The 15,879-nt window shown below is 28.4% G+C and overlaps 1 protein-coding gene across 1 annotated transcript; it reads right to left on the bottom strand.

Moving 5' to 3' along the window:
- Positions 1-7,759: 7,759 nt before the first annotated feature.
- Positions 7,760-13,433, bottom strand: LOC127259690 (triosephosphate isomerase, cytosolic). Its single transcript, XM_051287212.1, has 9 exons — positions 13,260-13,433; positions 11,922-11,997; positions 11,242-11,365; positions 10,272-10,356; positions 10,033-10,165; positions 8,830-8,924; positions 8,535-8,613; positions 8,308-8,390; positions 7,760-8,121 (listed from the first exon to the last, which is right to left on the bottom strand). Exons 1-9 carry the CDS (start codon positions 13,296-13,298, stop codon positions 8,071-8,073), a joined length of 765 nt encoding a protein of 254 aa, XP_051143169.1. The 5' UTR covers positions 13,299-13,433; the 3' UTR covers positions 7,760-8,070.
- Between the last annotated feature and the right edge of the window lie 2,446 nt (positions 13,434-15,879).

The raw sequence follows: 15,879 nt of genomic DNA, 5'->3' as shown, positions 1-15,879 counted from the left end.
ATAATATGATGTCTCATAGGATGTTATGCTATCGGTTGTATACACATATGCTATCAACAACTTGATGATATGATGTCATGTTATGCACCGTTTGTTTTACATGTTATTTGTTGAATCAAATTTTATATCTATTATATATGACATATTTTTTTAAAATTAAAATATTTTTAACAATAGTTTTATTTGAAGTAATTAGTTCAAATAAGACAAAAGATTGATTTGATATTAATTATATATGTGACCATAATTATAACAATCTTATTAATTATAGTATTATCTAGATCTTAACTTATTGGTTGTATACACATATGCTATCAACAACTCGATAATATGATGTCGCGTTATATACTGTTTGATGTACATTTAATTTTGTTGAATTAAATTTTATATCTATTATATATGACATATTTTTTTGAAATTAAAATATTTTTTTGACAATAATGTTATTAAAAGTAATTAGTTCAATTAAGGAAAAAAATTAATGTGATAAATAATTACAAATATTACGGTAATTATCAATATTACGTCAAGTATGATTTCAAATCTTATCCAAATATTGACTCATATTTCAATATGCTATCGACTAGATATGCATATGATATCTATAATTTTGTAATATGCTTTATTCATGATCTATAATTTTTACTAAACAGATTATTCGCAGAATTTATATTTTGTATTTACATAAGTTTCTTTTTTTTTTTTTTAAATTAAAATACTTTTGGTAATATTATTTAACCTAAGTAATTAATTTAATTAAGTCAAGAAATTGATATGATATTAATTATAAATGTTACCATAATTAACGATGTCATTAATTATGATATGAAATCTTATTAATTATGGTATCAAATCTTATATAAATATTAATACATAACATGTTATTCTATCGATTGTGTACACATATGCTATCAACAATTCGATGATATGATGTCACGTTATACACTGTTTGTTGTAAATATTATTTGATGAATTAAATTTTATATCTATTATATATAACATATTTTTTAAAAATTAAAATATTTTTACCAATAGTTTTATTTGAAGGAAGTAGTTCAAATAAAACAAGAAATTGATTTAATATTAATTATAAATGTTACCATAGTTATAAAAAAATTTTATTAATTACAATTCGCTTATGACGTTGATTTTTATAATCAGCACCGTGTTGAAATAATCCGGGCCATCGGTTAGAAGATGAAAATTGAGATTTGAAAGAATGATTAAAATGTAATTTTATATACTATAGTAATTATAGGAACATAAAATTATTATATCATTCCTAATTAATATGATTTACATAAAGAATAGCAATCATTTTTCTAAATGGAAAGAAAAAAAAAAATTATCCAAAAAAATTTATACAATTTTTTTTTACATTGATTTTTCTGAAATTTCTTCTTAAACCCTTTAATCGGTTGATCATTTGCCACATGAAGTAGATGAACAATTTTTTAGGAGACGCGCATCCCAACTCTGTTATCGCATACAACGATAATGTTCCCGCTTCGTCACCAAACATGCATTTTTCCTGCTGGTTGTTCGGAATATACTCCATAGTATATTTTATTGTTTTTAATAGCATAGTATTCAATAGTTGACATCATATATTGCTTGTATGAAAAGCATTTTAGACTTTAAATAATATATAGCGTTACGCCGAACGCATAATTAATTATATAATGTTCACAATTTCGTAGATTTATTTAATTGGAGGGATCTTGAATTTAGCACACCCAATGAGGTGTACGAGTTCTATTGTGGATACACATATATATAAAAAGGGTTCGCCGTCAGAATTAAGATGAAAAAAAAAAAAAATGATCCACAGTGCATAAAATATATTGAATATTGTTGCAACAAGGAAGAATATAGGACTAAGAGTGTACTTGATTCAAGAAACATAAAAAATAATTCAGAGGATGTAAGCACATCCCGTAGAGTTGCGACAATGTGTATCATCGATTTGTTGATAGCATATGTGTATACAACCAATAGCATAACATCATAGGGGTTAAGATCTAGATAAGATTTGATACCATAATTAATAAGATTTTTTTAAATTATGGTAACATTTATAATTAATATCAAATCAATTTCATGTCTTTATTGAACTAATTACTTTAAATAAAACTATTGTAAAAAATATTTTAATTTCAATAAAATATGTCATATATAATAGATATAAATTCTAATTCAACAAATAACATGCATAACAAATAGTGTATAATGTGACATCATATCATCAAGTTGTTGAGCATATGTGTATATAACCGATAGTATAACATAAGATCTAGATAAAACTTGATACCATAATTAATAGGCGGCTCTTAAGGTGCTGATATTGTAAAACCATTAGCACCGTGCTTACTTTATTAGAACCATTGATTGAATTTAATTATTGATCAAATGGACATAAATAACCAGAGTCAAATTTGTAAATTCGTATAGAAAGATATTTAGGAATATTTTTTTAAAAATATATGTAATTTAAATGAGTCAACTATAACATCCCATTAATAAGACAAGTTACTATAATTAACGATAATATTAATTATGGTATGAAATTTTATATAGTTCTTAATCTATATGATGTTGTGTTATCGGTTGTATACACATATGCTATCAACAACTCGATGATATGATGTCTCATAGGATGTTATACTATCGGTTGTATATACATATGTAATCAACAACTCGATGAGACGATATCACGTTATATACTATTTGTTGTACATGTTATTTGTTGAATTAAATTTTATATCTATTATATATGACATTTTTTTTTAAAATTAAATTATTTTTGACAATAATTGTATTTAAAGTAATTAATTCAATTAAGGAAAGAAATTGATATGATAATAATTACAAACATTACCGTAATTATCAATATTATGTTAATTATAATTTCAAATCTTATCCAAATATTGTTTCATATTTCAATATGCTATCGACTAGATATGCATATAATATTTGTAATTTATTTTATTCATGATTTATAATTTTTACTAAACAAATTACTTGAAGAATTAATATTTTTTATATTTCTCTAATATTTTTTTAAAAAAATTAAAATATTTTTGGTAATATTATTTAACCTAAGTGATTAATTTAATTAAATCAAGTAATTGATATGATACAATTATCAAATCTTATTAATTATGGTATCAAATCTTATCTAAATATTAACACATGATGTTATGCTCTCGAATGTATACACATATGCTATCAACAACTAGATTACATGATGTTACCTTATGTATTATTTGTTGTACATATTATTTGTTGAATTAAATTTTATATCTATTATATATGACATATTTTTTTAAAATTAAAATATTTTTACCAATAGTTTTATTTGAAATAATTAGTTTAAATAAAATAAGATATTGATTTGATATTTATATCAATGTTACTATAATTATAAAAAAAAAATAATATTAACTATAGTATCAAAGCTTATCTAGATCTTAGTCATATGATGTTATGCTATTGATTGTATACACATATGCTATCAACAACTCGATTATATGATGTCACGTTATACATTGTTTGTTCCACATATTATTTGTATAGTTAAATTTTATATTTATCATATATGACATATTTTTTTGAAAAAAAAAAATATTTTTGACAGTTTTATTTGATTTGATATTAATTATAAATGTTACCATAATTATAAAAAAATCTTATTAATTATGGTATCAAATCTTATTTAGATCTTAACTCATAGAATGTTATTTTATCGGCGGTATACACATATACTATAACAACTCGATGATATAATGTCACGTTATACACTATCGCAATTTCACAGGATGTGCTTGTGTCATTTGAATTATTTTTTGTGTTTCCTTGATCAAGTACACTCTCTTGTTGCAACAATATTCAATATATTGTATGCATTGTGAATCATTCTTTCATTTTATTTTTTTTATTTTCTTTTTTGCATCTTAATTTTGACGGCAACCCCCTTTTATGTGTGTATCCACAATAGAACGTGTGCTAAATTCAAGATATCTCCAATCAAATAAATTTACAAAAATGTGAACATGATTTAATTAATTATGCGTTCGGCGTAACGCTAATCGTATGCTATCTAAAGTCTAAGATGTTTTTCGTATAAGCAATATACGATGTCAACTATTGAATAATATGCTATTAAAAATAATTAAATATGTTGTGGAGTATATTCCGAACTAGCCGGAAAAATGCATATGTAAGCTTACCTGTGTTTGGTGACGAAACAGAGGCATTATCGTTGTATGCGATAGAGGGTTGAGATGCGTGTCTCCTAAAAAAAATTGTTCATCTACTTCACGTGGAAAATAATCAACCGAGTGGAGGGTTTAGGAAGAAAATTAAGAAAACTAAACAGGTCAATGTAAAAAAAAATTAGTATAAATTTTTTTGGAATAAATTTTTTATTTCTTTCCATTCAAAAAAATGATTGTTATTCATTATGTAAATCATATTAATTATGAATGATATAATAATTTTATGTTCTTATAATTACTATAGTGTATAGAATTATATTTTAATCCTTCTTCCAAATCTTAACCAGTCTCTTTTCTCTCTATTCACCCTCACACACATAATAAATGCACATACATACATATATACTTATTACATAATTTATACACAATAATATTCACACCACCGCAACCGTGTATATATATATATATATATATATTAGTTACCAATATATATATAATTTAACAAGAAGAGAGATGGCCATGGTGAAAAAAACATTTTTTTTCCCTTTAATTTAAAGGTGATATTTTCAAATTGCGCAACATGGAGCAATTTGGGTATTCGGAGCATATGTTCCGGGTGCAAGGTCGAAAGATCCAATCCAACCTCATTTTACCCCCTATTTTGGCCGTTTGCTACAGTATATGGAATAACTTTGTGGTTCGATTCTATTTTTTTTTAATAGAAAATTTTGTGTAAGTTTGTTATTTTTTGGTGTATTTTTTAGAAAATAATATATAATTTTATATTTTAAAAAATGATATTTAAATTTGTTTTTAAAAAATTAATGTATAATTTTATTTTTTTAAAATGATATATAATTTTTATAGAAATTGATATGTAATTTTATTTATTTTTAAAATAATTTATAATTTTTTAAAAATCTATTCATTTACTTTTTGCATGTTAATTTTTTAATATTAATTATTATATCAAAATATAGTACAAATCAAGTAAAAAAAAAGACAAAAATACTTCTATTGGTGTATGATAATATCAATGTAATGATATTTGTACAAAAATATTATACAAATATAAAAGTATTTTTAATGTTAAAAACAATGACGCCCAAATACAAATGGATAAAATGACAGTTGACGGACGTAGTATAATTTTATTTTTTAAAAATAACATGTAAGTATGTAATTTTTTTATTTTTGAATATAATTATTTGATATATTTTCCATAAAAAATTATGTAAATATGTATGTATAATTATTAAAATATATATATGTTTGTATTTAAATTTAAATTTATTTCGAATAATATATGTTATAAAATTATTTAAGCAAATAAAATTAAAATGCAAAAGCACATGGCATAAAAAAGCAAATTGCATAATATTACAATGATAAAATATATATTACATAAAAATGCATTGCATGAAAAACAAACTACATTGATCAAATACAAATTACATAAAATATTGAAGTACATAAGTTTAATTTCGAATGTTGATCCAGATTTCACAGTATCTGATTATTGGATCGAATATTTTTCTGAACAATTTCAATTATTTATTTTATATTTATATAATATATATAGTATTATAAAAAAATTCTAATCAATCAATTTTTGTCATAAATATAACTATCCATCTTTGACTAATCAACTAATTATTATATTTTATAAAAATATAAAAATATACCGTTAGAGCAATTATAGCCGATGAATTGGTCAATTCTTATCACTATTTAATATTATACGTAATATGACAATAGAAGATGAACAAGATCCCAATGCACCTATTAGATAAATTTTAGAAGTGCTATCTTCATCAATTAAAATGACAATCGAATATAGATAAATTAGAAACATAGATGTTCATTTCACATTCCGTAATAATTTAATAGAATATATATATATATATGAACAATATATTAACTTCACTAAATAAGTATGTCATATTTATATTGAACTACGAATGTAATGCATGTTTTCTAAATAAATCATTTCGAAATACAAAGTAATAATATTATACTATCTTAATTCGGCTCTAACGGTTCATTTACTTTTTACGTGTTGATCTTTGAATATTAAATATTATATGAAAATATAGTACAAATTAGAAAAAATGACAAAAATACTATAATACTATTATAACGATATTTATGCATAAAATCGTACAAATATAAAGATATATTTAATACTAAGTACAATAAGGTAAAAAAGAAATAGGACCCTTAGAGCCGAACGGAGGGAGTATTATCTTTAATTAACTATTATATCATATTTGTCTTGATAGCGTTTAATTACTTATTTCTAATTATTTTATTTGTAATTCTAATTTTAAGTATAAATAATTTTTAAATAAAATATAAATTATATTTTATAGATGATAATATAAAAATACATAAAATATAATTAGAGAATAAAAAATATACTTTTCAGGATAAAACTTGAAATTTATAATTAGAGTTTGGGATGTCAAAATTAAATCCGGCCCGAAAAATTGAACTCGTTCGACCTGAAAGTTTTCAGGTTTGGATTTGGGTATTTCGGGTTTGCAAAAAATCGGGTCGACCCGAACCCAAAAAAACTGAACTTGTTCGAATTGAAAATTTTCAGGTTTGAGTTTGAGTATTTCGGGTTTGCAAAAAATCGGGTTGACCTGAACCCGAAAAAACCGAACCTGTTCGACCTAAAAATTTTCAGGTTTGGATTTGGGTATTTCGAATTTGTAAAAAATTCGGGTCGACCCGAACCCAAAACAAAAAATAATTTGTGTCGTGTTCGGATTGTATTTCGGGTTGACCTAAAAATTTTCAGGTTTAGGTATTTCGAATTTGCAAAAAATCGGATCGGCCTGAGCCCAAAACGAAAAAAAAAAAAAAATTGTGTCAAGTTCAAATCGTGTTTCGGATTGACTTGATAAGACGAAATATAAAAATCATGTCAAATTTCAATTTTCGTATACTTGAGATTTTTATTATTATTATTATTTATGATATTTATATTATTTTAAATATAAAAAATTAAAATAAAAATGAATTGTTTTTTTTCAAGTTCGAATTGACAATTTTTTTATTATCCACATAACTCGACCCAAAAACTCGAATGGAAATTATTACTGAAAAAAATCGAATAATAAGTTAAAGATAGCCTAATAAAAATACATTATTTCTAGTAGTAAAATATCATTATCAAATACTATTTAAACTAAAATTCAAACCATCATTCAAATTTCTAATTAAAACCAAACAAAAACTTTTTCAGTAAAATTGAAAGGAAATACCACACACATTTTAACTTAATTTAGCTATAAGTACTTTTACGGCCAAAAAGCACTTCAACCGAACACTTACGCCCTCAAGGAATAGGTTGGTGACGTGAAACTTTGAAGTCATGGGTAAACTTCTGATGCCTTCAGATTTTACATGCTACATATGACTCGACCAAAAATTTACTCAAAATGCACTCCAAGAATAGCGGCTGCGATTCCCACGTCATCTCAAAAAAAAATAAAAAATAAAACAAACAAAAAAAAAGCACAACATATCAGGCATAAAATAATCAGCAACAAAAATTAATCCACTCCCCGAAAAGACGATTGTTACTGTGAGAAGAATAGCATAATTTAGTTGATACATAATGGTTTTATAACGAAAACGATTGCAAAGGACACTCCAAAAAGCAGTCAGTGAGTTGTTGATGACGACGATGATCAGTGCACAGTACACAAAAACCATCAACCATTGTTGTCTCGTCTCCCACGTTTATTCACCAACTAAATATCATATATATTTATCCCAAACTTACGAAATTTATAGAGAGGTAGGTGAGGTTGATCAAGAACAAGTCTCCATTCCATCCTCATCAAGTGCTTTTCTTCACTTCCGCAGACTTGATTATGTCGATGAACTCCGGCTACAACATTAATAATAATAATAATAATAAATAATCATTATACAACAACATCAATATCAGTTGAAAAGTGGTAACTAACTAGCAAGTGTTCCAATATGTTTCAGAAGATACTCTGAGAATAGTAATAATCTGAATAGAAGAAAACATTGGATTTCATGTGATGTTCCCAAATAGAAATTAAGTTACCTTGAGAGATGCGCCGCCAACTAGAAAGCCATCGACATCGGCTTGGCCAGCCAACTCCTTGCAGTTGCCTCCATTCACCGATCCTGTGTGAGTAAGATTGCCGGAAACATAGTGCGAATAGGTGAGAAAATACATTAGAAGCAAGATTGCTTGTTCTTGAAAAAGTCCATCTTCAGTTGTAAGTGATATTTGGTCCATCAGATCTCACAAAATTCGATTCCAATTACCTCCATAGATGATGCGGGTTGAAGCAGCAACTTCGGGGCTAACGTTTTTGTGAAGCCATTTCCTCAATTCGGAATGCACCTACAACCAGAAAACGTCACATTCTAAATTATAATATACGACTATTAGACAGTTGTGAGAACAATATCCTTCATTCTTGGCCCGTGGATGTATGTGTGAAAGAAAGAGGCCTATCACAGACTACATTAATCATTATCGATATGGATTCAAACATTCATAAACAGGCCAAATCAAAAACCACAAATGTGAGCTAATTAAAAGTCGGGCCAAACTTACTTCCTGAGCCTGAGCAGGGGTGGCAACCTTTCCAGTTCCAATGGCCCAGACGGGCTCGTAAGCCAAGACAATGTTAGTCCAGTCAGAGACACGCTCTGCAATGGTCGAGGTAGAAGAAAAGCAAGGTCATTCCCTAGAGGACTAGAAGACATTAATAAAAAAACATTAAAGAAATGCAGAACGAGTAGTCGTGGACTTTCTACATGCTGCCCCTGTTTTTACCAGGCCATTCTTATAGTTTCCAATCACTTGACAAAAAAAAAATAGCAGTGTGCATTTTGTTGGTTCAGTTTCAATCGAACCGAACTTTCAATTTTGTTCGGTTTTCGATTTACAAAAATTGAACTGAATCCGAACCAAAGTTTTTTAAAACCAAATAAACTGAACCAAACTAGTTCGGTTCGATTCGAATTAAAACCGAAGAAACCGAACTTCTAATTATTAATATATATTATACATATAAAATCAAATACAAATACTAAAAATTATAATATATATTAATTATTAATATGTAAATTTTTATTATTTTTAAAATTTTGATTTTTTCGGTTAACCAAAATTAAAAGTTAAAAACCATAATCGAACCGAAATCAAAATTTATAAATTCGTTTTTGGACCGATCCGAACCGAACAATCCAAACCAAATAGCCCAAACCAAAAAAAAATTTGGTTTTTTCGGTTTGAACCGACTAATGCTCCCCCTAAACACAAATAGCAGAAGATATCAACCAAACAGTAAATACAAGCAAATGGTGGGAGAAGCAGAAACATCCGAAAAGCATATGAAAATAAAGGTTTTATAAGCCATCCATACTAGAATGTTATAGTTAAATATAAATAAATCACATTTCTGTAACACAGAAAGTGAACCATATTTAAGAACAAAGACAAAATTGAAATCAGTTAAGGTACATTATATAAATAAAAAGTGAAGTGAGAATGAAAAGAAATTCAGAGCCTCCTCACTCATTCTATCAACGAACTTACTGAGAGGACTTATGTTTTCCAGAACAACCAAAGTTCCCTAAGCAGTTAAATTGTGTAGCTATATTTTAATGAACATGAAACTTTACGACCCACTCATTTACGACAGCAGATGATAATCATGCTACAAATGGAAAAAAAAAATGCAATAACACAAAAGCCATTAACCAGGAATACATCCTAGCCCCATGAGATAACAGTCTATGGTAGCTACAATACCTGCAATGGCCTTAGTTTGTGCAGCAACAACATCCATAGTTGATCCAGATTCTCTTTGTTCAAGAGTCTCACCAACACAAGCAATCACCTTCAAACCTTGAGCAAGTGCATACCCAACTTTCTCTCCAACGAACTGAGATTAGGATGAAGGACAAAAGCAAATGGATGTAAGAAAACACAATCCATTCAAAGCACACACATATAGTTCCAAAATAAGCTCACTGGATTCTACACATTACCTCATTTGATTCACCCAACAAAGCTCTCCTTTCAGAATGTCCTAGTATTACCCAAGGTACACTCAAATTGACAAGCATCTCAGCACTACATCAGAAGATAAATCAAGAACATATTACTTTATTGTTTCTAAACAAAGCTGCAAAGATCAAATGTAAAGTTTTATAAACTTAATTTTTTAATGCCATAAAATAGAGCTTATAAACTAGTCAATATAGTGCCCATTCATCTATACAAACTAACTTCAAAAATAAAAGGGACCAAGTGATAGTGTGCACAAACCAAAACAATGTCAGTTTAATTGTGTTATGCTAGTAATAAGGAAGCTCAACTACATGTGTAATTCATGATCTTAATAGGTAAGAGAGAAGAATAAACGAAGGAAGTTTATTTTTTTATGTTTGTTTAGTGAAGAAGGCAGTAAGCAAGGAAATCTTTTCCTACTGAAAATAAGAGGAGAGTAAAAAAGATAAAATGTAATTTCTGTTAATCTGAGGAACAGTGAAGACAGTACTTCAATTTGGTATTAAGCACCTCAATGAATCGGGAAATCCTGATTAATTCCACAAAATAACCAGATACATTTTCTTTCATTCCCTTTTCCCCTTTGTGGCAAATCTCTTTTTCAACTATTTTTCATAAACCACATATTTAGGGTGTGTTTGTTTGGAGGTTTGGATTTTGGTTTGGGATTTGAATAATAAAAATTGTGAATTTGAATAGTTGTATAATATAATATAAATAGGTGTTGATGTGTTTTGAATGTAAAATTGATTTTTAGTATAATATAAAAAATAAAAAATAGATGTTTGATTTGATTTTTTTGGAGAAATTTTTTTTATAAATAGTAAAAATTTGGTAAAGTTTGATAAAAGAAAACACCGTAAGATACCATGGCATATTACACATATTTCTAGGGTTATGGAGTTGCACTCAATAAGAAAAAGATGAAATATTACATAGAACATTTACCTAACTTCACCGGTATAAGCACCCCCTTTCTTGACCCAACAATTTTGGGCAGCAACATGGAAATCAGGACGAAGTGCGTCTTTTACCAAGGGAAGAAAGACAAAGGGGGGGCTGACAACCACCTCTGCAGGGAAATGATCAGGTCAGTAAAATAGTTCAATAATATGAAAACCAAATTACTGTAAGTATTTCAATCATGATATTGGAAACAAAATATATATTTGCTACAACTAGTATATCAATGTTTGTGTGAGCCCAAATATAGTGTTTTACCACTGGTATTTGAGCCATAATTTCATGACTATAGTGTGCACTACAATTCTTACAGATATGTACTTTAAACAGAGATTAAATCATTCTATAAATAAAATTATTGAAGACCCTTCTTAGAGTCATTGGAAAAAAAACATCTTCAGAATTACACACTAAACGATATAGTAAACTGTGTCATTGTATGTCCTTGTTATCCAAAGAATTTTATCCATATCTATAGATAGAATACAAACCAAGAAGCATTCTGTCCGGGTACTTAGAAGACTGTTGATTAAAAACAATAAATTTCTGCAGGGAAGTCGTGAACTCCAGAGTCTAACAATAATGTCAATTTTTTAGTCATAGATAATTCAACCTACATAAATTCTAAACATATGTTGAAGTCAAACAAGAACATGTATACTCACCAACAACATCCTGTGATGGCACGGAGGCTTCATTCAGGGTTTTCACAATCTTCTTCACTTCTTCGGTGGTTCCATTCTACAAAAGCAATGAGACAATTCAATGACAAAGTCCTACGCATGAAGATATTAGAACTTAAATAAAATCATTGAAGTAGCAAGGTAATTATCTGATGCTCAACACATATGATAGTATAATCTCAGGCACACGATATTATTGTAAAAACCCAAGATAGAAAGACGGCTAGCATAGTTATGAAATTCAGGCAAACAGCGTGTGGATGTTTAAATGGACACTACACACCATGGCATGTAGGGGGGTTTATTGTGCTTCCATGTACAGGATGTCTTACTAAAGAATGACATTAAGTTGCATGCACAGAATATTTATATATATACACACACACATAGACTCGTTTGAACATGCTCTACAATATAATTTGTGGAGATTAATAGTTCATAACTCATACAGTGAGCATCTAATCTAGGTTTTTAAATAAATAATACTCCCTCAATATACACTTTTTTATTATATATACTTTACATTTATAACAAATAACCCTTACATACTCTTTAATTAATAGGCTAAACTAATTAGGGGGTGGGGGTGGGGGGAAGTTTAAGAGTGAAGGAGAAGTGGCTGGGCTTCATTATGTTTGATAAACTGGCCAAAAAGTAGAAAATTAAACAAAAAGAGAAACTTTCGTAGGAAAAATAGTATCTTGAAAAGTGTAATATTACTAGAAGAAAATAGCGAATTATTGTAAGCACTAGCCTCTGGCTCAACTCATCAGCACGAATCTATCCCTTAATAACCATGATACGTGGATCGGGTATAAATTTGGACAGGGCCTTGCATCAACATGCTAGCATAAATCAACCAGACTTTGAACATGTACATTAGCCTAGCAGCTAACACATCGAACAACAAAGGCAACCAGTATGTCTAAATCCACAGAACCCCACTCAGATTCAACAAATAAAAGCAATGTCCATTTAGATCAGAAAAGCGCCGGTTTTAATTTCGATTCCACCACTCCAAATCCAATCAAACAACCACAATATCAGCAATCAGATTCGATGCTCTAAGTCTCCACGGCAAAACATCACGCGCAACAATCACAATTATCGATCTCAAAACAGATTGTGAAAACATCAGTGAAAAGAGCAGTCAGATGCAAAAAAATCAAAAACACCGCCGATGTCGTCAAAGCAGGTATAAAACGCACAAAAAGCAGATACACCAACAGATCAGAAAAACAAATAAAGAAAGAAACAGGACTCGCACAAATAATTTCACAAACAATAGAACCAATCGCGGAACGAGTACTAGAGACTCACGCATTTCCAGTTACCGCCGACGAAGAATTTCCTGCCCATCTTCGAGTCCTTGGATCGATAATCACGATGATTGTTGAACAAGAAAGAAGGCTAGGGCGGATTTAACTGAGTGAGAAAGTGGGGTGTCTGTGGGCAAACGAGTGGCTCTCTGATGTCTCTGTGGGCTACTCTGGTGTGGATATTTGCGTATTTATATTTCGAAACAAAGTCATTATTTGCGGATCACGGAAATGCGCTAACGGCGCCTGTTGACGGAATATGCCGTGGTTGTATTTGGAGTTAACGACGTTAGTTGACCGGTAATTCATGACGAACTCCACGCCGCCCGTTGTCGTGCGTGCTTGATTAAAACAGCAAAAATCAGTGGACCATCCAATATCACTTTAATAATTTATGATTACGTACATTTGTGTGTTTGTTTGGAGATCGGATTTTAAATTAATTCTTAATTTTATTTTTTTTCTGTTTGTTTGGGGATCGGATTTTAAATACATTTTTAATTTTATTTTATATTTTAAAAAAATGAAATTAAATATTTATTTTTTATTTTTTTATATTATATTAAAAATTAATTTTATATTTAAAATATCATATTAATATCTATTTATATCACATTATATAATTATTTCAAATTCAAAATTTTTCACTATTCAAATTTCAACTCAAAATCTAAACCCCAAACAAACACACCCTATATAAATAAAAAAATTCAATCAAAACTAATTACATACAAATATATATATATTCATTCATTTTGATTATTTTTATCTTGGTGTGGACTTAAAATTATGCGGGTGTGTTTATTCATGGCATTTTGATCGAATGATAAAATTTTGAATTGAAATAATTATTTTATATAATATAAATATATATTGATATCAAATTTTAAATATAAAATTAATTTTTTAGTATTATATAATAAATAAAAACATTTTTGGAAAAAAAAATTCAAATAGTAAAATCAAAATTAAATTTTCACAAGTAAACACATGCAATATGAAATTTATTTTGTAACAAATATGAGCAAGCCGGTCTATTGTGGCTGAATTTGCAACTATTTTCTAAGACGGCATTGGCGTATTCGTTCTAGTTTTCAAATACAACTGTGTTTATCTAAGAGTAACATTGTAATAGTCGAAATAAATAAATAAATAATAGGACTATTTTTTCAAATGTATCCAAATTTGGTTTTGTTTATATACAATATGGTCGTGTTATCACAATTAAAATAAAATTTCAAATTTATTTTATCCGGTAACGTACATTTATGTTTTTTCATGAACACCAACATGATTGTCGATTAAAAAAAAAAATGAACACCAAGAAAGATGAAGGGACCTTGTCCCACATTGGAAACACAAAATAATTTAATCTTTCATATATTGTTATTGTTGTCGATCTTATGTAAATGGATCAATGAGAGATTGGATTTGGGCCATGAGTGGACTAGAGTGGTTTGGGTTTGACCTAAGTCAATTATTTGACTAATTAAAATTCAAATAATTTGCAACTCGTAGAAAGAAAGTGGGGAAGATTGCGTATTTGGTGGGTTTGAAATTCTAATTCTCTTCTTGTTAAATATAAAACCAAAACCCTCACATGAATAATCAGTTTTAGTTTTAACTCGTACAAAATTTCTCCTCATCCTAAAACCTCTTATTTGCTCACCAAAAATTAACTCTTTTGTTTCTTTCTATTTTTTATGGTTTCCTAATTCGGTTCGCGAAATCGGATATTCCGATCGTTCGTTCTATCTTGGGAGGCAATTGGTGGCAGACCAAATTTGCTTCAAGGAGATCGTGTGCAACGCGAGGCTTGAATTTCGGATTTTAGCGTAATTAGATCTGTAATTTTGGATCTATTGAATCTCAGATTTTGCTCATGATAAGTCTTATAACATAGATTTTACTCTTATTTTTGTTTGTCTACTTTACGTGTTGGTAGTCTCACCAACTATCGTTGACCCAAAGTTGGTGGTGCATCCTTGGGTGTCCTTAGTTGGGCCAGTGGTTGGATGGCAGCTTAAGGGTGACTACTCGATGGGCAGCATCCATCCTTTTCTTCATTTTGTTTATTTTTCTTTTTAGTTTTGAAATGATATTTTAGATGATCGAATAATTTGGCATATATATGCTATTTTATATATTGTTGGATATGTGTTATTTTTTAATTATTGTTTGTTTTAATTAGGTCGGTATTAATGTATTTAAATATTTTGTTCATACGTAAATTTGCTAATATTAATTTGCCTATTTTTTTTACGAAGGTGCATACATACTTTCAGAAGTTTGAGAATTTCGGTGTGTCGGGAATATAACTATCTTGGAAGTTGAAGTCAAATACAATACTATATCTATTGCAATTTTGTCATTATAATTGGCCGTTACATTTACGTATAAATTTCAAAATAATTAACTTCTTGCAGATCTATATAATTTAAACAAGTAGCTTATGACTTATGTACGTATATATAGAGATACATACGTATAAATGGACCAATATCAGTGTGTAGAGAAAAGTTGTTATTGACGTGAATGTGTTTTTATAAAATATTTAGGTGGCACTATGCTATGTCAAATCAACGGGATATAAGAGAGGATGCCCTAGCTCAAGATAGAAG

This window comes from Andrographis paniculata, unplaced genomic scaffold (genome assembly GCF_009805555.1).
Source record: "Andrographis paniculata isolate CXL003 unplaced genomic scaffold, ASM980555v1 Contig60END, whole genome shotgun sequence".
In the NCBI taxonomy this organism is placed as follows: domain Eukaryota; kingdom Viridiplantae; phylum Streptophyta; class Magnoliopsida; order Lamiales; family Acanthaceae; genus Andrographis; species Andrographis paniculata.
This window is presented reverse-complemented; position numbering and strand designations above follow the sequence as displayed.

What these genes read in the sequence shown, in the direction of transcription:
- LOC127259690 (XM_051287212.1), bottom strand. Translation starts at nt 13,298, where the DNA reads ATGGGCAGGAAATTCTTCGTCGGCGGTAACTGGAAATGC. An exon ending in GCCATCACAGGATGTTGTTG is followed by an intron (nt 11,366 to 11,921) that starts GTGAGTATACAT and finishes ATTTCCCTGCAG; the next exon opens with AGGTGGTTGTCAGCCCCCCC. An exon ending in CCCCTGCTCAGGCTCAGGAA is followed by an intron (nt 8,614 to 8,829) that starts GTAAGTTTGGCC and finishes TTCTGGTTGTAG; the next exon opens with GTGCATTCCGAATTGAGGAA.